At 32.6% G+C, this 20990-nt stretch overlaps 1 protein-coding gene across 1 annotated transcript in view; it reads right to left on the bottom strand.

Moving 5' to 3' along the window:
* Positions 1-3979: 3979 nt before the first annotated feature.
* Positions 3980-20990, bottom strand: part of LOC145261105 (succinate dehydrogenase [ubiquinone] iron-sulfur subunit, mitochondrial-like) — a 38741-nt gene continuing 21730 nt past the window's right edge. Inside the window, exons 5-9 of the mRNA XM_080119322.1 lie at positions 19985-20063; positions 17260-17382; positions 12252-12361; positions 6839-6953; positions 3980-4317 (exon numbers count right to left, since the gene is read on the bottom strand). Of these exons, the coding sequence (XP_079975448.1) occupies positions 4228-4317; positions 6839-6953; positions 12252-12361; positions 17260-17382; positions 19985-20063 (517 nt within the window). The 3' untranslated portion in view covers positions 3980-4227. The remainder of the gene's footprint in view (positions 4318-6838; positions 6954-12251; positions 12362-17259; positions 17383-19984; positions 20064-20990) is intronic.

The raw sequence follows: 20990 nt of genomic DNA, 5'->3' as shown, positions 1-20990 counted from the left end.
CACACTCTTTATCTTCTCTCTCTCTCTCGCTCTCTCTCTCTCTCTACCCCTGTTTCTCTTCTCTCTATATTAGCACTTATCAAGGCCAATAGGCAACTCGAGGATAAACTCGACGATGAGAGTTCAAACGTGCACAGTATTCAAATTTGGGAAAGAGGATGGAACAACTTTCTCTTCTGCCTCTCTCTCACACTCTTTATCTTCTCTCTCTCTCTCGCTCTCTCTCTACCCCTGTTTCTCTTCTCTCTATATTAGCACTTATCAAGGCCAATAGGCAACTCGAGGATAAACTCGACGATGAGAGTTCAAACGTGCACAGTATTCAAATTTGGGAAAGAGGATGGAACAACTTTCTCTTCTGCCTCTCTCTAACACTCTTTATCTTCTCTCTCTCTCTCTCACCCTGTTTCTCTTTTCTCTATATTAGCACTTATCAATCAATCAAGAAAATATTAACTCTATCAATATTTGTTTTATAGTTTTTGACTTTTAGTTGGACATAAAAACATACACAGACATCTGCCCTTTATATTATAGATTACCTTCTTTAGCGTCATGAATTAGAGAGAGAGAGAGAGAGAAAATAAAAAGGAACAAACCGTATTATGTGTTCATCAACGTTTCGTCTTTATTTCGAGACTTCCTCTGGATGAATGAGATTAAGAAACAAAAAATACCAGTACAAAATATTTGAAAATGTTTCACGTGCACAGTGTGATGCAGTTCTATTTCAGAGAAACGGAAAAAAACGTTGAAAAATCAAAAAAGAGGGGGTAGGGCTGGCGCTGTTAAAGAGAAGGAAATTTTAGTGACGTCATATAGTCGTTAATGTAATTTTAAAACTATGAACGCAGTTAATATTCTTATTGGAAAAAAGATATATCTGTTGAAGTTCAAATATAGGTTTGTGACAGAAATGAAATGAGTGTTTTTTATGTAATTTATTGATTGAGATTATGTGTTAATTATTACAGAGGGTGTTTGAATGGTGTGAGAAAGTTAACCTGTGTCTACAGTTAAATAATTTTCTTTTAATAAAAGTTTACTTATTAATGGCGCTATGTTATAGAAACCTGCACGTTGTTTAATTGTGCTTGAAATTGCGATAAGCACAGATTCAAGAAGTCTCCAGCGCGCTTTATTTGAAATAAATTTTGATTTTCCAACGTCTTTTTCCGTTTTTCTGAAATAGAACTACGTCACACTGTGCACGTGAAACATTTTCAAATATTTTGTACTGGTATTTTTTGTTTCTTAATCTCATTCATCCAGAGGAAGTCTCGAAATAAAGACGAAACGTTGATGAACACATAATACGGTTTGTTCCTTTTATTTTCTCTATTTTGTCGGAATACTATTTCCATTATTTTCATCATATATATATATACATATTATATATAAATATATATATATATATATATATAGACTCAAAGTTTTGTATTCCTTGTTGAATAATGAATTGTTGTAATTTCTAATTTAAAGAGTTTATATTGAATTCCATATATTTTTGAACATTGTTAATCCACTTACCCATCTTAGCAGCAGCCGAATAGCATAATGATTAGGAGCTCTAACTGTTGCCTAGGCGGTCTGTTTCAAACCTAGCTTGAGGTAGTTGCTGGTTTAGCTGCACTCATTAGCTGTGATACAGCGAAAGAGTAATGTATGTCGATGACTATATATATATATATACTCATAGTTTTTATATTCTTTGTCGAATAATAAATTGTTGTAATTTCTAATTAACAAAATTTATATTGAAATCCATTATATATATATATATATATATATACACACAATATTTATTTCAACACTATATATACATATTTCAAAGGCGTACCATTGGTTTGATCTTGAAATAAATATTGTATCTTTAGCTCTCACATTCACGATCGAGCACTTTATTGGATTCTTTTTCGTCGCCTCCTGACATGCTATATATATATATATAGGAGCAAAACAGTTAATAAAACATGTTAAAAAACATTTTGAAAAAGAGTTAAAAACATATTTAATCTGAAAAGGATATATATATATATATATATATATATATATATATATCAGCTTCTTCATCCTTTTCCTTTCTTCTTGTAACTCCACTACTGCCTGCTCAAGAATATTCTCTTAGCATCCTTTAGCATATAATCTACCCCACCACCTCCCATAAAATCCCATTTTTGTATAAATAAGTGTTCAGCATCATTTTTCACAAATGCATTTCTGCGGTTAAATCATATTTTTATCAGATACACTGACAACAATGTATTAGGGATTATAAACAGAAGTTTTAGAATTTTTTAGCTGAGGATGGATAATTTGGATTATCCAAAATATTGTTCTCATTTGATTCGGTTTAACGCCCGTTTTACATGTTGACATATATTTGATGGTTTTAGAAATTCAGCTTCCCGGATGTTATTTTTACAACCTATGTAACTTTAGATGCATCTTGTTAAACTCTGGAATCCGTACAGAATTTCAAACAGAACCCTGATTTGCTCTCACTCAACTGGCCATGATCGGGTAGAAGTTTTAATTCGTAATTGTATTCTTAGTATTATTTATGGTATATTGGATATAAGCGCTAAGTAATAATTTGTTATAGTCAGCTAACGTACTTCCTAAATTTAGACATAACTGCTACCGGAAGTGGTGACAAGACAAATCAGTTCCTTTGGTATTTTTTCTTACACTTATATCTTTGCTGTACTTTTTTTTGCACTTTTTTTTATGTTTTTCTGACCGTTTATTTTTTTTTTATTTAATAATCCTTTAAAAGTGTTTTCTGTCTTATTTTAATTAAGAATGATTGAAATTAGTTCCATTTTTTTAAAGAATTATTGAAAACACTTTTTAAACTATTTTGGGAATAGAATATTATGTATTGGACACAATTTTTTATGATTTTTAAAATTTTGTTTATTTTATTTCAATAATTTTATTTCATAAACATATATTTATGTATATATCTATTCTATTGAAATAAAAACTTATTTTTAAAATTCAAAAGAAAAAAAAAACTTTACTTTGATAATTTCATAAACATACTTCTTATAAAATTTCAAATACACTAAAAACTTTTATTTTTTTTAATTTTGTCATCAAAAGTGCAAATAAAGACTAATTTTTGTTAATTTTTTATCTTTTTATAATTTTGTTAATTTTTATTGCATGATTTTCAATAATGTCCTTTTCTTATATTTTATTTCAATAAATCGCTTCACAATAGAAATACTGAAGAAAAATAAAAGTGAAGGAACTGATTTGACTTGTTACCACTTCCAGAAGTTAGGAAGTACATTAGCTGACTATAATCTAAGAATCAGTTTGTTTGTTTGTTTGTTTAACCAGCATATCAACTTTCTTTGGGTCATTTAATGCTATATACAAGATTTAAAGTTTTGATAATTTTAGAGTCGATTTTCGCTGGGTATATTCGGCCAATGTTTTGGTATAGTTTGTTATTTGATGGTTTTTATATTTTATGGTGAAGATTTGCTCTTTTTAAGAAATTTAGAACGGTTTTAGGATTTTCTTTATCAAAGAGTTCTTTTAAGTTTGTGGCCTTGTAGTAGTGTTGATGACTAATAATCAGTTTGAAGCGACCGTCTTTCGGGGAAATTAATGGTTCAATCCTCCGTTCAAGTGATATCAAGAATGCAATTACAAATTGCTTAAGACTTCTACATGGCCATGGCCACCTCCTGGATTAAATAAAGGATTCAAGTCAGAATTCTATTAAAGATTCCGGAGTTTGACAAGACGCACTTGAAGAAGGTCGGAGGTTACATTAACGGAAACGTTGGGAAAATACCATCCGAAATGAGAAACAGTAGTGCGAATAATCCAAATTACAAAACTATATTTTTTCTACGTCATCATGCATTCTTTAATGTATCAGACATTTTGGTGGATAGTTTTGCTTCAGGAGGAAAATAATTCAAAATAAAATAGAAAAAGAAAATATAAGCTCATCCCAAAAGTTGAAACATAAAATTTTTTATTATGATTAATTATGATTAAAATCTATTTTAAAACAATCTAACACTCATTAACATTTCTGAACCTGAGTTTCCATGGGTCACACTTAAAAAGGCAAATAAACGGTGTGTGTTACACATGTCACCCTTAAATTTCTAAGTATACATTTCTCTGTTTACAAAAAAAATTATTTCTTAATAAAGCCAAGTATGTTGTGTCGATTTCTGTTGGGTGTTATTGCATCCATTAGGCATGCGCCGCTTGAGCTGATGTGTTCTTCTTGTATAAAGCCAACATCTTCTTTATTTCTCCGATTGCCAGACCTGGATTAAGATGCTGAAAAAATATTCAAAAATAAATAAGTAATAAAATATTTTCAAAAGACAATTCACAAATGCTAAAATATTATCCATTCAAAATTTGAAAGTTTGTCAACAAATGCTAAATTATCAGTTCAAAATTGAAGTCAATTCACAAATGCTAAAATATCCGTTCAAAATTGAATGGCGGCAAATTACATTTCTGAATTTTGGGATGAGGATCGGTTATTTGTATTATTTTGATTTATTGGCTAACTCTTCCCATCTTGAGTGTCATTTTCACAATGTTTCGATCGATGTAATCTCCAACCTTCTTGAGGTGTAGCTTGTCAAACTCAAGAATGTTTCTGCCAAGTTTAGGAATCTGGATGGAATTTTGAACGCTGTGAAAACGACACTCAATCCTTCCTCTTTTTTCTTAATAGATTGTGAGTGATATGGGAACCTAACGCCATTTCCTCCTCAAAAAAAAAAAAAAATGTTAATTTTACTTATACTAGGCACAATACTTAGTTTTCTCTTTTCTTTTAATGGAGAATAGAAAAGGCATTCTTGGTAGCCCCGTAACTCTCTCTTTCCTCTATTTTGTCCCTCAGTCCGAATCAACACCGAGTGATGTTTCTAAAAAAGGGAGAAGAAAAAACTGTATACTCGGTTAGCAGTTTTTTGTTTTTTTCTGAGCAATAGCTTGAGATGACTTAGTACACTAATGTCACTAATAAGAATACTGGAGGTAAACGTTTTATCTGAGCTGACATTATCCGTCTGATAGTTAAGGACCTAGACCTTGGAGGTTGCCCTATCAGCAGGTGTAAAATACTAGAGCTGTCATATTACCGTTTCAGTGGAGTCTGGACCATACAATGCAATATTAGTAGGAACTGATACGGCTTTTTCTTTTTATGGTCTCTAAAACTCTTACATCTTTCTTTCTTTCACTCACTCTTTCTCTCTCTCTCACTGTCTCTGGCCTGCTCTAACCAACTCAGTCAACCTCGCCAACATATTCCTCACTACAAGATTAAACCCAGAACTCCAACCTCAAACACAGCCCTCTCCCACTACCAGGTCTCCCTTTCCAACAGCAGTGGTCTATGTTCCAACCTTTCAGAGTTTGAAATCCAATAATAGGAGACCAAACTTGATCTGTTGTTCCTGTGCGAAATTAGCACTTTGCCTGGGCCTAAAATACGCTTAAATATATTTTAATTTGCCCAGATTTCATATATAATATTATACAATCGTGATTTATTTCAAAAGTAAAAAAAAAAGTATTTGGATGCCATCAGCTAGAATTGAAACTGAAACTATAGCATTCAAAGCTGGTGACGTTACCACTGTACCAACGTGACACGCATATGAACTGATTAAAAATTAAAAATAAACTAAGGTGAATGGACAAAATGTATAACGATTTTTTTTCCAATTTTGACTCATTTTTGACCCCTTAAAAACTATTTTAACTTAAACAGCTAAAGACCCATAAAAGAATGGTTTGTAAAAAATTCAGTCATTTGAGGCCCCTAACGCCGTTCTGCGATTTTTAGTTTCAGAGGAGATAGAGTTTGAAAATATGGAAACAGACAGACAGACATATAGCCTTTTATATATTAGATTATAAGCTTTTTAAATAAACATTAACAATTTTTATACATATGCACCCTAGTGTTTCACGCTTATGCAATCATCAGTGTAGGAACTGATCATTACTGTAGGTCTGGAGATTGAAACTCCGTGAACAAAGCCAACTATGGCTTTGTAGTTTAGTGCTTTTCCTCTAAACCACTAGCAATTAACATTTAAATTGAAGGAAATTAAATACTTATGAAGTCATGTTGGTGGGCTGTCATAATCAGCAGTTATGAAAGTATTCAACAATAGGAAATGAGAATGATGTGTATTCATTAGTTGGCCGCTTTTTTCTGAATTTTCAACAATTGTTTTAATAAATTATTTTTCAGGTTTCGATCTTTGTGTCTGTGCTTATATGCAAGCACATTAACGTGTGATGGTGAGAAATTTGAGCTCCGATGTTATAATAACAAAAAAAAAAATATTGAATTTCAAGTAAAACAAATGATACCTACGTAATTGTCATGTTGCAAATAGCAGCATATCCAAAAATGATGAAAAATGATAAGGTAGAAAAATAATTGAAATAATGAAAAACAGTTTTTGATAAAAGGTGAGGAACAAAATTTGTCCGACATTTTGAATTACATTTATTACGTGATGTAAGCAACAGAACTTAATTATCTCCCCCGTCAACTTATCTTTTTTTTTAGTAAGCGTAACATAGTGACTTCGCTTACTTTTATAAATTTCTTTTTTTCTTAATAATTATTTCTTTACTTTATCGTTTTTCATAATTTTTGGATATGTTACTACTTGATACCTGATAATTATGTAGGTACCATTTGTTTCACTTAAAATTCAATATTTTTTTTTATTATATTATAGGAGCGAGGAGAAATTCAAACATGATCGCTAAAAATATAAAAATATACACAAGGCCAATGTTTGACGAGTGCATTTACCTTTGGGCATGTTTTTGTGCAGTTCATAATCGTGTGGCATCTGTAAACTGAAAATTTATCTTCCATCATACTCAATCGTTCTGTGGTGAAATCGTCTCGCGAATCAATCATCCATCTGAAAAAAAAAAAAAAAAAAAGTCAGGTTTCATCAAAAATGTCAAAAAAGGTTAGGGTTTGATGACAACAAAAAATTTTCAGTGCTTTTCCAAACTTGCCCCGTTATTAAACAAAAAAATTAAATTTAAAAAAAAAACTATTATTTGGATTTTTCAAACTCATAGCATCGTGGATAAAGTACTTGGTCAGATTTAGTTGTAAGTTACACTCTTCTTGAGGTTAAAGGTTCAATCCTCAGTATGGGTGACACTTAAAACACAACTGCAAATTACTTAGGATTTTTACCCAGTTATGGCTGATGGAACAAGAGCATGCTGCTCCCATGGATTAAAGAAAGGGTTCCATTTGAAATTCTTTGTAGATTCCAGAGTTTGACAGAAAGACTCCAGGGTTCAACAAGATACACCTGAAAAAGGTCAGAGGTTACCTCGACCAACACGTTGTAAAAATAAGATGAAAATAGTAGTCCGAAGAATGCAAATATGAATAATGAATCCTCATCTCAAAAATTACAAAAAAAAATCGGGTTTGTATTACTGTACACATAGATTCGAAAAGGTTGTCAAAAAAACAAATATATAACAAATAAATGTTATCAAAGGCAAGATAAGTTACTTTTCTGCCAAACTGAATATATTTTTCGTGTTTTTATTCAATGTAACATATTTATTCAGCTCGAAAAACATACAGTGTTTACCGATGTATTCGAAAATTCAAGATGGCGTCTCACACCCTCTTTAACACCGTAAGTTTGGAAAAAGGTGTTATAAATAAAAAAAACTATCCAAAATACTATTAAAACCCGTCGAATATATGTCAACCTATGTCACGGTAACATATATTGAGCGAGTTTTTAACAGTATTTTTCCGGTTTTTTATTTATAACATCTTTTCCCAAACTTACCGTGTTAAAGAGAGAATCAGACGCCATCTTGAATGTTCCAATACATCGGTAAACACTGTATGGTTTTCGAGCTGAATAAACATGTTACATTGAATAAAAACACGAAAAATATATCCAGTTAGGTAGAAAAGTAACTTATCTTGCCTTTGATAACATTTATTTGTTATATATTTGTTTTTTTGACAACTTTTTCGAATCTATGTGTACAGTAATACAAACCCAAAAAATCTGTATGATATACGTACTTGTGGTGGAAGGAAAAAAATTTGTATGATATACGTACTTGTGATGAAAGGAAAAAAAATCATTCCAAAAATCACATAAATTGATCAAGTAGTTTTATTTTTAAAAAGGAAATCATTTAAGCAAATTAGAGTTTTTCTGATGTCAAAAGTGGTTTTCTAAAATCTTGCAAGGTTTTATTATTTTGAGTTATTTCCCTTGTTTTCAAGATGGTGTTGCGATATTGTCACTGTTCATTTAAAAATTATCTTTTTTGCTTTATTTTTGTTTGTTTTTTTTTTTTAATGGGGGAATTCTGGACAAGCACCAAATTTTCTTATACTAGCTGTATCTATCCGGCATCATCCAGGAGTAAAAGTTTGACTAAGATCAAAGTCTAGTATCTGTTCTGATATTACATTCTATATGTTCTTTTCTTGGTCAGTGAAGATGGTATCTTTTTAGACTGAAGCGATTTATCTTTATCTCAATAAAAAGTGCACCTTTTTGAGGAGTTGGATTTTCCTCACATTAAAAACAGATCTACAAGGGAGGCAAATAAATAGCGATATATTTATGAAGAAACAAATTAATTTTGATGACTAAAATTTTGTATCGGCAAGTAAACCTATATATAGCTTTGTCGTCTATAATCCTACTATTATATTTAAGGGGCATTCTACCTGTTGAGATTCACACATCTTGATAGGTCCACAATTAAAGAATCCTTCAATACTTTTTTAACCCCCTTGCAAACAAATCGAGCGTAGGTATTTCGGACGATATCAAAACATCGTTAAACTCACTACTCGTTCAAGCAGCCGCCAATAGCGTAATGGTTAGAAGCCTTGACTGCCGTATAAACGGTTGGGTTTCAATCCTGGCTTGAGGTAGTTGCCTGTCTAGCCGCACTGATGAGCTGTGAAACAGCGAAACAGTACTGTATGTGGATGACTATAGTGCTCCTCACCTTGAGTTGAGCATATTGAGAAGTGAAAAACGAATTACCATTAGCATATAAGCGACGCTCTTTGTGTAAACAAATCGAGCGGAGGTATTTCGGACGATATCAAAACATCGTTAAACTCACTACTCGTTCAAGCAGCCGCCAATAGCGTAATGGTTAGAAGCCTTGACTGCCGTATAAACGGTCGGGTTTCAATCCTGGCTTGAGGTAGTTGCCTGTCTAGCCGCACTGATGAGCTGTGAAACAGCGAAACAGTACTGTATGTGGATGACTATATATATATATATATATATTATATATATTTCCGGTGGGAAGATATCCAAAAATAGAAAATAATTGAATTTCAACAGGGGGTCGTTGATAGTACTCAATCATAAGAGAGCAGGTCATATATTCTTCTTTTTTTTAATGTAAATACAGTCATATCTTGCTACGATGTGCAGAGCATTTCAATCATATTAGATATCATCAGGCAGGAAGAATTAAGGTACAAAAATTAAAACGGTTCAACACCTTTTCAAATTTGGAGGAGTGAAAATGGCTGGCGATGGGCAAAAATTAAAGTTCTTAAGGGTTTAAGTTGATTCCGAAGATCTAGTTTCTGTTAAAAGAAGGGGGAGGGGTTAAAAAGGGGGGTTGAAAGGGTGGTTTAAGGTTAGAGGAAATAGTAAGGAGGAGGGTGTAATATAATAATATAGAAGGGGCGTGTGAAAACAGTAGGGGAGAGAGAAATGGAAGCTGAGTGAGCATGGTTGTCATGGTTACCGATGGATGGATCGATAGTGAAGATCCAATTCAGGTCATTTAGAGGTGTTTCAACTAAATTGGGTCAACTAGTCCGTCAATAAAAATTTGATGTCTTTTTGTTCAATTTTTTATTTATTTTTTATTTCTTCTTCTCATTATTGTTTGGAAATTAATGTTGAACTTTTTCCTATTTGTATTAGATTGGATGTTTAATTCATTTAATTTATATTTTAATAGGTGGGAATGTTTAAGCTTATTAAATAGTAGTTATTTTGTCTTTTATTTTGTTTCCTTATGCACATATATATATATACATACACACATAAATACGAGTACAAATACTATAAGCCTAGATATGTACAGACAAGCATATAACATATATATAAGTGTACATGAAAAAACACACAAATTTATATATATATATATATATATATAATTTAAAGGAGATTAGAATAATAGTCTAAAGAGCTAAGTGTATTTTAATGTAATAGTGAAATTACTAGTTTAATTAAAATACAGGAAATGCTCGTTGTAATTTAGATATATAATAAGCTCGATAGTTAAATGTCCTAGAGCTAATTCAATATTAAGTAATGTGATTTATAATTTAAAAGTTTTAAAATTTTTTAAATTTAACAATCAAAATTTAATTAAATTAAAAATCAGTTTCATAAGAAGGAACAACAACAAAGTCAATTATCTGTACGATCGTTTCGGAAATCCGTGCTTTTTATTTGTGGTATACATGAAGTCACGTAGAATAATTATACATAGTTTTTTTGGTAAGCACGGTCTCCTCATCAGCAAATTTAGGAGGATTTCTATTGAATTGAAAAGACACCAAAAATAAACCTAGCATTAAAAGTAAGGCAGATGAATCTTTTGGTTTTTCTTTTTTTGAAATCAGGAACTGTATTTAAAGTAGTCATTTAGATGTTTGCTATAGCTTTTTATTTTATTGAATAATATATATAATGTTAAAAGTCCATATATGCTTCTAGGATAGTTATTTAAAGGTTATGAGGGTTTCTTGAAGCATGAAAAACGATGTTACTTTTTGTATTTAATATTTTTATTGTTATTTTGATATTTCAAACGGGCTTCCGCTCTTGGTCACAAAAAAGTATCGAAATGAATTTTTTTTTTTTTTCATTTCGATACTTTTCTGTGACCAAGAGCGGAGGCCCGCTTGAAATATAAAAAGTAACAATAAAAATATTAAATACGAAACGTAACATCGTTTTTCATGTTTCAAAAAACCCTCATAACCTTTAAATCAATACATAGCACACACACACACATATATATATATATATATATATATATATATATATATATATATATATATATATATTGAGGAAGGGGGTCAAAGTTCCCTAAATGTTGTATTCATATAATTTGACGATAATGTTTGTACATTTTTCATTTTTTTTTTTTTACATAGGCATCACCACTTATCAAGGCCCAGGGACAACTCGAGGATAAGGGTTAAAGAGTGTACAGTAGTCAATTGGACAATATAGTAATTGTCAGTAATGGAAATTCAGTGAATTTGTTAACTTAAGGGGAACGGCTTATCAAGAACTTGTTTACATTGGACTTGAAGACAGCTGGAAAGCAGGAAAACGGAAGACAGTTCCACAGGCGTACAGTTCTAAGAAAGAAGCTTTGTTCATGGAATCTACGTTAAGGTTTAGGCACGGATAAAGAGTGGGGGGAATTATTGATAGTGTTTTCAGCTAGACGAGTGTTTCTTGTGAAAGTTTGTCGAGGGGGGACCATAGATTGAAGCTCAGTCGAGCACTTGTCATGAAAATAACGATAAAGCAAAGCCAAACTCGCTACATCTCTTCTGTGAGAAAGAGGTTGCAGGGAAGAAAAAAGGACATCTATGAGGCTACGAAGTTTATTTTGAATTCTATCGAGGCAGGATAAGGCCTTTCTATTGAAGTGTTTTAAAACATTTACGGTACTTGTACATTTAATCAACACATTAAAAAATGAAAATATCGAAAAAAGGTTATATTGTACATGTCCGTTATGGAACAAAGTTTTCTGAAAAAATTTTCACTTAATTTCATGAAGTACTTTTTTTTGTTACAGCGAAAAATCAATTTGTTATGATACCAACAAAAGATTCGATTTTTCGGAAGAAAAGCTAGTGATAAAGATGGGGAGGGAGTGTCGGCGCTTTACATGGAGTTATCTCCCCGTGGCATGTTAAAAATTTCCATAATGGCTGACTTCAACGCGCTCTCATAAAAACATGTTTTTTCACTGTAAAAAAAACAAAAAAAACTACTCGATCAAATTAAATGAATTTTTTTTTTTTGATTAAACTGTACAAGTGCCGCATTTTCCATATACAGAACTGTTACTTTTAAGAAGAATGTCAATTTTGGACCCCCCCCCCTCCTTTGGAGGAGGACACGAATAGAAATATGAGCTGTATTTACCTGTAGGCTTGCATCAAAACCGCAGGACCAAGATATTTGTCAGAGTTCCACCAGTAGCTAGGACAAGCCGTACTACAACAAGCGCATAATATGCATTCATACAAGCCGTCCTGGAAAAGAAAAAAAAAACAAAATTATTTTTCTTAGAAAACTTTCATTGAGGAAAGAGGGGTAGATAATTGCATATTGAAAGAATGGATGAGAGTTTCTGGGCAAGTAGATGTAGAACAGTTGAAGTAGCAAGTTCAGTTCACAGGAGAAGGCCAAAGTAAACATAAAAGAAAGTGATCAAAATGTGTTTAAAAGAAAGAGGGATAAATAAAGACATGGTCAGAGATAGGTTAGCTTGGAATTTAAGTTCTAAAAGTTGTCCAATGCCAGCATGTAAAATGGATTTAAACCGAACATGATGACTGAATGGTTGAAAATGTTTAGGTTAGTAGCTGAAGAACAGCAGGGTCAACAGGTGAAGGCCAAGAAAAACATAAGAGAAAGTAATAAAGAGGTACTTGAGAAAAAGAGAGATAAATAAGGACTGGGTCAGAAATAGGTTAGTTTGGAAGTCAATTTCTAAAAGTCATCCAATACGTCATCATAAAAATGGACGTTATGATCATCTTTGTGATTCTTATTATTCAAATCTTACTATGACCAGTTTCTTCTGAAATCAAGGGAGGTAATCATATCTTATTTGGAGTCAAAGTTTAATGATTTGACCTTTGAAAACTCTACCAAACACCTCTACAAATTTTGGGTCTAAACACGTGAAATTTTAAATGTAGGTTACTTGGACATGGATCAAACTTTTTAATTTGATTTAAACCCAAAAAAATACATGTTAAGGTGTAAAAATTGGGGTCAAAGTTAAAAACAATTTGACCTCTGTGGTCTATCAAATTATTTCTCGTCTAAATATTTGAAATTTTACATAAAGGGTATTCAGAGATAGGACAAGCTTTGTAATCGGTTTGGGTAAAAAATTTGAGCTCCCAAAGGGTCAAAGTTCAAAAGATTTTACCATTGCGGTGTCTAGCAAATTACTCAGCCAATTTTGGGTCTAAACATTTAAAATTTATACATAACAGGTATTCAGACATGTGGCAAGCATTTTAATCAGTTTCGGGGCGAAAATTTGGCTGCCAAAAGGTCAAAGTTGAAAGAGTTGACCTTTGCAGATTCTACCAAATTCCTCCACCAATTTTGGATCCAAACACTTGAAATTTAAAATGTAAGTAACTTGGACATAGGTAAAACTTTATTTTGATTTGAGACCTAAATAATAAATGTTACAGGGTCAAAATTGGGGTCCAAGTTATAAAAATTTCACTCTGCAGTCTCTATGAAATTACTCAGACAATTTTTGGTCTAAACATTTGAAATCTTACATATAGTGCATTCACACGTGCAAGTTATAAACAGTATATAGGGCCCGAGCAAAGCCGGACTAAACTGCTAGTTATAAACAGTTTTCAAAGACAATTAGCGAAAATTAAGTTTTGTTAAATTAGCAAAAGATTTTCAGTTTTCAGAACATATTTACCTCTCTTTTGTTTGAATTAGAACTCTCAAATTTCTTTTTTTGCAAAACTCAATTCAGTACAATTTGGTAGATACCATTGGTTTCACTAGAAATTCAATTTTTGAATTTTGCAACAATAACAAAGAAAACCATCAGATATTGTTTAATGAAATTTACTTAAGAGTGTGATTGAACAGAAAATGAGAATGTACTAACCCTAACCGTGTACAGGAATTTTGGTACTTGTACAGTTTTGTGAAGACATTAAAAAATGAAAATATCGAAAAAAAAAAGTTAAAATTGTATGTATCCGTTATAGAACGAAGTTCTCTGAAAAAAAATTTCACTTAATTTCATCAAGTAGTTATTTTTTTTAGAGCGGAAAAACATGTTTTTATGAGAGTGCGTTGAAGGCGGCCATCTTGGATTTAAAAAAAAAAATTTGTTTGAATTTTAGAAATGACAAAGGGAGATAACTCCAGTTAAAGCGCTGACACCCCTCCCCATATCTAATACTAGCTTTTTTTCCTAAAAATCAAACATATTGCTCGGTATCATAAAAAAAAAAAAATACTTGATGAAATTAAGTGAATTTTTTTTTCAGAGAACTTCGTCCCATAATGGATACATACAATTTAAACTTTTTTCGATATTTTCATTTTTTAACGTCTTGACGAAACTGTACAAGTACCGGAATTTTAACTAAAAGCATCCGGGTTAAAAACTTGCTTCATACATCTCTCCCTCACTCTCCTTTCATTATTAGCTGTTACATTATGTTTGAGGATAAAAAGATGAACAAACTAATAAAATACAAAAAAGTGTATGAATTTATGCACGCATTCAATTTGAAGGTTGAGAAAAAACACTAGTGGCTCAAGAAACGTTAAGAAAGCTTAAGACTCAGGAATTTGTCAGAAAGAAAAAAGAAATCAAAACCAAAAGAAGTCATAAAATGGGTCATGGCATCAAAACGAGTAATAAAATAATAATTGGTCGAGCAATAATGAAATGAGTCAAAAACCCTTGTAGAAAAGGGTTGAGAGGTCAAAAACTATCATGAAATGAGCCAAGTGTAGTCAAAAAGAATTATGAAATTGGGCCCAAGGATTACAAAAACAATCATGAAATGGGACCTAAGGGTTCAAAAGGGATCATGAAATGGGCTCCCAGGGATCAAAAACTATCATGAAATGAGCCAAGTGTGGTCAAAAACAATTATGAAATTGGGCCCAATGGGTCAAAAAAACAATCATGAAATTGGCCCCAAGGGGTCAAAAACAATCATGAAATGGGGCCCAAAGTATTAAAAACAATTATAAAATGGGGATCAGGGGATATAAAACTAAAATGTGATAAAATGATTAGTATTTTTTAATTTAAATATAAAAATCATCTTTAGATTATTTAATTTGAATCAAATCATTTTGGTAAAAGGTTTTATATTGCAACGTTTTTAAATGAGGATAGCGTAGAGGATAATGGAAAAAAGTCGCTTGGTCCTCTTAGCCAAGAATGAATACACAAATTCACCGAAATTATATTATACAACTGATATACATTTATTTGCAGTAAATGTTACATAAATAGTGAGACACAGTTCAATACCGTAAGACGTACAAAAAAAAAACAGTATTTGCGTGAGTCTTTTGCATGTGATATCGAAGGAAGAAGAGAGCAAGAGAACGGAAACGGAAGTAATGTGCTATGCCCGCTTGTGGTTAAAAACAGTATTATTGGAATTAAGGAGCAATAATTATGTTTACCGTAATGTCACAGGTTTTGTGTCCATGTGTTCGCTATGTGTAGAAACGCGTTAGAATTTTTATAAATTTGTAATTCCATAAGGAACATAAGAGAACTCCTTCTAATTAAAGCAGTTCTCATCTGCTGTAATATATGACATCTATATAAAAAATATATCTATGAGCACAAATTATTTTTCACTGAAAATTGAGTGCAAAACACACTTCAAAGCTGATACTCCTTCATTTTCGTCTTGATTGTTATGATAATCTTCGTTCATATTTTAAATCACAAAATCAAGTACTGCTTTATTTTTATGCAACTAGCGGGGTTGCCCGGCATTGCCCGGGTGTTTGGAGGTGTTTGTTGAGCAAAAAAAAAAAAAAAAAAAAAAAAAAATGGTTGTAGGCAGGTAGGCTTGAATCCATACCGCGAAGGTGGAAAAGAACGTGAAAAAAAAAAGGATAGTGAATTAAATGAGTTGGTAGGTGGAGAATATTGGCACAAAGACAAAATAAAAAGATGAGAGAGAGAGAGATATGAGATCAAACTCGAAAATGTGTAATTAGTCTTCCTCGCTAACCATTATGCCATAGCGGATAGTGAAATCAATGAGTTGGTAATTAATTAAAGTTCATGGTTGTCACACACGCGCAGTAAATGAATGTTGCTGAGGCCAGTTAAGCTTCCCGCTTTCTGCCATTTTATTTATTTGTTTCCCCACAAAAGCAAATTAGACACAAGGACTTTTTTAATGTTGGGGAAAAGCAGCTCCCCCAAAAAGGGGGCACTTTAGCAGTATCCAAATAAATAGTAATTGTCTCAGAATTAAGGGTTTCCTCTACACTGACCAAGGACCAATTACAGAAGAGATACTACCCGGAGGAAGGTCGGGAGTTGGTGCCAGTGTTCGATTAGTTTCACTATATTTATACAAAAGAGACAAACAAACACTCAAAAGGACCGTACGGAGGGAATTTTTTAAAACTTAAAAAGCCTTTCGTGGACATACATAAGCGTACGCACCCATTTTGCCCATTATATATATAGACTAGCGGGGGTGCCCAGCATTGCCCGGGTGTTTGTCGGTGTAAAAGAAAAAAGTTTTGGAAGGGAGGTAGGCTAGAACCTGAATCCTTGAGGCAAAGGCGGAAAAAAAGCATGATCACTTACCTCGACACTACGAAGGCAGTGGAATGAGAGTGGGTGAAATTAAACGATTAAAAAGTTATGTGACAGGTGTGCGTGAATTTAATGAGGTCAAACGTCACGCCATAGGGGAAATGAAATCCCACACTTAACTCTGGCTGCGAGACAGTGTTTTGTTTTCCCAAGATGTTGGGGGGGGGGACCACCTCCCCATAAAATAGGGGAGTGTCCAAATGAATAGCAATTGTCTGATATGACGGTTTTTACCACATTGATCAAAGCTGATTTGCTTTCTGGACGTCCCTGGCAGGTAAGCCGAGGAGTTTTTTTTACTCCATCAGTTTCAGTTTATTTATACAAAAAAGCCGAACAAACACGCGACACAGTGAAATAGCAGAAATTTTATAAAAGTCGATCAAAATAAATCTAGACATGACGTCCCTTTGCAAATCGTAGACATTATAATCTAGGGCGTATATAAACATTTCTAACATTTCTTTCTGTACACTCTTAACCCTTATCCTCGAGTGGTCTCCGGACCTTGATAAGTGGTGATGCCTATGTAAAAAAAAAAAAAAAAAAAATTTGACTCACCAATTTCGCACGATCCTCCATCGACTGCAGGTACTGTTCTTTGCCGATGTCTTCCTCATTTGCGTCCTTCTTTTTCAGATAAGGTTCAATGGAAGCATACTGCGCGTAAAAATTATTCATATCCTACAAAGATTCGGAAAACAAAAGAAACACATTTATCATCATATTCAGTTTCACATCCACCGTGTGTTGGATTAGGGTTATTTTTCTGTAGAGTAGGTGTTATATAGGTGAACGGTTTTTTTGGGTTTTTTTATACTCTTATTCACCCAAAACAAGACATATTGTCACTTGGATGTAAGGGGCCACTATTTGAAACAATATCTAAATGGAACTCTATATAGGGAGTTGAGCAGCAAGATATCCGTTCACTTACATTTAAATTTCTGCATGTCAGGACAATTAAGTAGGCAAGAAACTGGGAGGGAATTGGTTTTCTCTTCCCTGCAACGTCTTTCTCACAAAAGAGACGTTGCAAGCCTGTCTCTGCTTTATCGTTATTTTCATGGTAAGTGTTCGTCTGAGCTCTAATCTACGCCCCCCCTCACCAAACTTTCATGAGAAACACTCGTTTAGCTGAAAACACTATCCATAATTTCGCCCACTCTTTATCCGTGCCTAAGCATAAACATAGATTCCATAAACAAAGCTTCTTTCTTAGAATTGCACACATGTGGAACTGTCTTCCGTTTTTCTGTTTTCCAGCTGACTACAATATGGTTGTCTTCAAGTTCAAAGTAAACAAGTTCTTGACGAGCCGTTCCCCTTAAGTTAACAAATTTACCAAATTTACACTTCTAATGATTCCTATGATATTGTCCCATTGACTACTGCACACTCTTTAACCTTTATCCTTAAGTGGCCTCTGGGCCTTAATAAATGATGACTGCTATGTAAATAAATTAAATAAAATAAACTCATAAATTAACCAACAAAATAACAAACAAATAATAATAATAAACAAACAAAATAAAATAAAAAATAAATTAATAAATAAACAAATAAAATAAAAAAATAAACTAACAAATAAAATAATAAAATAACAAACAAATAAATTTTTTTTTAAAATTGAAGATTATTTGTGCTGATACTATAAAATAATTTTACAACTGATACAAAAAAAAAATAGTTTCAAATGTGTTTATTAAATTACTTTTTGATTTATACTGCAAGCATTTTACTTTTTAAAACTTTTTTTTGTTCTTACTTTTTTCATCGATGGGACAAAGGCCGAAGCCTAGTTAACAGTTCAAGACCTATCAGGTTGGCGACTCTCTTTTGAACCCTGTCAAGAAGTGAGAGACAAGTAGCAGATGTACTAGCCCAAATATGACAATAGTACTCCATACAAGGGCGAATGGTGGCCTTATAGAGGTACAGGATACTTTCAGGTGTGAGTAGCTTTCTAGCACGGTAAAGAGAGCCCACTTTTTTCGCAGTAGCCTTGGCAATGCTCTCTATATATCTATTCCAGTTCATGTTCCCTGTGAATGTTAGGCCAAGGAGTTTAAAGGAAGTACTTTCAGGTAATGTGTATTTGGCCATTGCTATTGGTGGTAGAGAAAGTTTCTTGTAATTATTGAAAAAAAAACAAGCTTAGTCTTGGCAGCATTGAATGTGACCATCCATTCCATCCATTTATGCCCCTATTCACTAAAGATTGGAGGTCTTCATCTAGTGTTTTCTTAGATATGTGCTCATTTGTTTTCTCCTTGTGCCTGCTATAGAGAGTGGTGTCATCAGCAAATATACCCATCTCATAAACAATTTTATCAGAGAGGTCATTTATTAATATCAGGAATAATAAAGGTCCAAGAATAGAACCCCGAGGTACTCCCGCATTTATATCATATTGTTTAGATGGACAACCTGGATTTTTCTCCTACTTAAGAAGGATTTGATTACATTATGTATTCTTCCAGAGATACCATATAATCTGATTTTACTTAGAAGACCATCGTGCCATACCTTGTCAAAAGCTTTAGATATATCTAGGGCTACCATACTACTCTCCTTTGCTTTGTTCAGTGACCAGTTCATCACTGAACTAATAGTAATCTGCAGTCCACAATCTTCGATTCGAAGCCACTTGATCTGTAAATAATTCTCATATGATCAATAAAATTTGTTATCGTTCACTTGTTTTTTATCCTTCAGAAAATGAAAGTAGTGAACTGTGGTTATTTTAAGTATTCCAGGGTGGAATGTTCACTGAGCGATTGAGACACTAGCTGTTGGTAAAAACATTCAAATTTACTGAAATATAGAAAGAAAGAAAGAGTGAGAGAGTAAGATGAAAAACAAATCAGCTTTATTCTCATATGAGTCTGATGTCACCCACCCTTACTGTTATGGTAAGGGCAGACGATCCTTCCTACCTGTTCAATTATAGTACTTAATAGCAGGTATTCTAAATCTCAGATCTGACTCAGATAACAAATTTACTGCAACCTAGATTCCTCAGGCAATAAATTTACCATGCATCAGAATGTTCGTGCAACAAATTTATCCCATTCCAGACTCCACAACCAATGAAGTTTTAAAATTATTGAAAATATGACTACTTACCCAACATAGACAGGTATTTCAACTAGTTTGTACATAAGAACTAATAAAACGTACATCATTAAAAGAAAAATATTTTCATTTTATTAAAACTTTTCTGAATATGAATTAAATTTTTGTGAACAGTTGTTCACTATTAATTAAAACTAACGTTACTTACCGGCACCAAATCTTTGATAACATACATGTGAGGCAGTGGATAGATTTTGGTTTGTTTGGAGAGATTATCATCAATTTTGCTAGAAAGAAAAAAGAAATTTAAGAAATAAAATTTATTGAAATAAATTTGTTAAATTAATGAATATAATATGGTTCACACTAACGATAAACATTAAACTTCACAATATACAGCCAGAGTTTCAAGAAAATAACATTTAAACAATTTAACAAAAAAAACTTACCCAATCTATAAAAAGAATGGCATGGTTTGCTTGAATCATTGTTTAACAAATAAAAGGTATTTTTGAAGGCTTACAATGCAGGCATGTACAGTTATTATGGGCAGATAAATAAATAAATAAATAGATTATTTATTTATCTGCCAATAACGACTGTACATTTCTACATTGTAAGCCTTCAAAAATACTTTTTACCTGATCTATATTTGAAACGATCAAAGTTATCTCAAGTGAAGCTGAAAATATTTTAGAAGAGTTATTCCCCTTGAGCCTTAACAAGCGGTGAATTAAATCTCATTAAAACAAGGTCACACAGCAATTTTCCGACCAATACGTGATCGACTTTCAACACCAGAATTCTTTCTTAGTCCCTGTTGACCATCCGACAGAGAGGACTTGTTATATAACAGAAAAAAATGTAAGTAAATGACCTTTGTGCTTTTTTTTTTTTTTTAACAAGTGAGTCACCATTTATCAAGTCTTAAGGTCCTCTCGAGGATAAGGGTCAATGAATGTACGATGATACATATACTTTTTACCATCTTTGGAATAATCTCTCCTTTCTGTTTCATTTTATTTTAGTTTCAGTTCTCAAAAACTAAGAGGTCCCTTTCCTGGAGAAACATTGGCTTTTTGGCTAGGAACAAGTGAATCTGTTCTGATACTACACTTCACATTTTCTGGTCTCAGTTAATGGAGACAATTTTAATTTTTGTTCCTATTCAGAGTGCCCCATTTGGGGTTTTGAACTTAAATTCTTTACCTTTG

Source organism: Euprymna scolopes, chromosome 37, assembly GCF_053919585.1.
Source record: "Euprymna scolopes isolate OS-2025 chromosome 37, ASM5391958v1, whole genome shotgun sequence".
Classification (NCBI taxonomy): Eukaryota; Metazoa; Mollusca; class Cephalopoda; order Sepiida; family Sepiolidae; genus Euprymna; species Euprymna scolopes.
This window is presented reverse-complemented; position numbering and strand designations above follow the sequence as displayed.